The sequence below is a fragment of the Hylobates moloch genome, unplaced genomic scaffold (genome assembly GCF_009828535.3).
Source record: "Hylobates moloch isolate HMO894 unplaced genomic scaffold, HMol_V3 SCAFFOLD_4, whole genome shotgun sequence".
Classification (NCBI taxonomy): domain Eukaryota; kingdom Metazoa; phylum Chordata; class Mammalia; order Primates; family Hylobatidae; genus Hylobates; species Hylobates moloch.
In genome coordinates, this window is record NW_026652279.1 from 111,817,465 (window position 1) to 111,819,587 (window position 2,123).

At 44.6% G+C, this 2,123-nt stretch overlaps 1 protein-coding gene across 1 annotated transcript; it reads left to right on the forward strand.

The window, feature by feature from the left end:
* The first annotated feature begins 587 nt into the window (after positions 1-587).
* On the forward strand, positions 588-1,805 carry LOC116467286 (hsc70-interacting protein-like). Its single transcript, XM_032755145.2, is given in 1 exon segment — positions 588-1,805. A coding segment is annotated over 1 exon segment (1,110 nt). The 5' UTR covers positions 588-655; the 3' UTR covers positions 1,766-1,805.
* Positions 1,806-2,123: the final 318 nt, after the last annotated feature.

The following is a 2,123-nucleotide window of genomic DNA, read 5'->3' on the forward strand; positions in this document are numbered from 1 at the left end:
GAGGCTGAGGCAGGAGAATCGCTTGAACCCGGGAGGTGGAGGTTGCAGTGAGCCGAGATCGTGCCACTGCACTCCAGCTTGGGAGACAGAGCGAGACTCTGTCTCTAAACAAAACAAAATGAAAAAACAAAACAAAAACACGGTTTTCTATAATCAAGTGACTAATATGATCAAATCTCTCTAAAAACTAAGGTAAACATTATAAGTGAGCATTTGTATTAGGAGACTTTTCCAGGAACCTGGATCAGGTTCTAAGTGTGCTCGGTCAGGGTCAGTGCTTCATTCACCCTCTTTTCCCCTCTCAACTGTGAGGTTTTCTAAGGCATGGGATATGTGGCATTCCTCTTTGCATTCCTGGCACTCTTAATTCTGCCTCTGGATCTGTAGTGAGCTCTTAGTGCATGTTTGTTGAATGACAGTATCACCAAAGGATAGGGTATTTACAGTCCTTTGTACATTATATTGTCAGAATGAATGCATATTGATACTAGACTAGGCAACTTCAGGTTGAATATTTCAGAAAACTGGATTGAGAAACCTGGCTTGAAAAGTTGATAGCATAAGCAGCCGCCCCCTTCCGCGCGGTCACTCTGAGCCAGCGCCTGGGCCTGGAACCGGGCCGCAGCCCCCCAGCTTCACCCACCATCTCCCTACCATGGACCCCCGCAAAGTGAACGAGCTTCGGACCTTTGTGAAAATGTGTAAGCAGGATCCGAGTGTTCAGCACACCGAGGAAATGCGCTTCCTGAGGGAGTGGGTGGAGAGCATGGGAGGTAAAGTACCACCTACTACTCAGAAAGCTAAATCAGAAGAAAATACCAAGGAAGAAAAACCTGATAGTAAGAAGGTGGAGGAAGACTTAAAGGCAGATGAACCATCAAGTGAGGGAAGTGATCTAGAAATTGATAAAGAAGGTGTGATTGAACCAGACAATGATGCTCCTCAAGAAATGGGAGATGAAAATGCGGAGATAACGGAGGAGATGATGGATCAGGCAAATGATAAAAAAGTGGCTGCTATTGAAGCCCTAAATGATGGTGAACTCCAGAAAGCCATTGACTTATTCACAGATGCCATCAAGCTGAATCCTCGCTTGGCCATTTTGTATGCCAAGAGGGCCAGTGTCTTCATCAAATTACAGAAGCCAAATGCTGCCATCCAAGACTGTGACAGAGCCATTGAAACAAATCCTGATTCAGCTCAGCCTTACAAGAGGCGGGGGAAAGCACACAGCCTTCTAGGCCACTGGGCAGAAGCAGCCCATGATCTTGCCTTTGCCTGTAAATTGGATTATGATGAAGATGCTAGTGCAACGCTGAAAGAAGTTCAACCTAGGGCACAGAAAATTGCAGAACATAGGAGAAAGTATGAGCGAAAATGTGAAGAGCGAGAGATCAAAGAAAGAATAGAACGAGTTAAGAAGGCTCGAGAAGAGCATGAGAGAGCCCAGAGGGAGGAAGAAGCCAGATGACAGTCAGGAGCTCAGTATGGCTCTTTTCCAAGTGGCTTTCCTGGGAGAATGCCTGGTAATTTTCCCGGAGGAATGCCTGGAATGGGAGGGGTCATACCTGGAATAGCCGGAATGCCTGGGCTCAGTGAAATTCTTAGTGATCCAGAGGTTCTTGCAGCCATGCAGGATCCAGAAGTTATGATGGCCTTCCAGGATGTGGCTCAGAACCCAGCAAATATGTCAAAATACCAGAGCAACCCAAAGGTTATGAATCTCATCAGTAAATTGTCAGCCAAATTTGGAGGTCAAGCGTAACGCCCTTCTGATAAATAAAGCCCTTGCTGAAGGAAAAGCAACCTAGATCACCTTATGGATGTCGCAATATTATGAACCAATGTACCTCTGACCTTCTCATCAAGAGAGCTGGGGTGCTTTGAAGATAATCCCTACCCCTCTCCCCCAAATGCAGCTGAAGCATCTTACAGTGGTTTGCCATTAGGGTATTCATTCAGATAATGTTTTCCTACTAGGAATTACAAACTGTAAACACTTTTTGAATCTTCAAAATATTTAAAACAAATTTAAAGGGTCTGTTAATTCTTATATTTTTCTTTACTAATCATTTTGGATTTTTTTCTTTGAATTATTGGGCAGGGAAGACACTTATGTATGG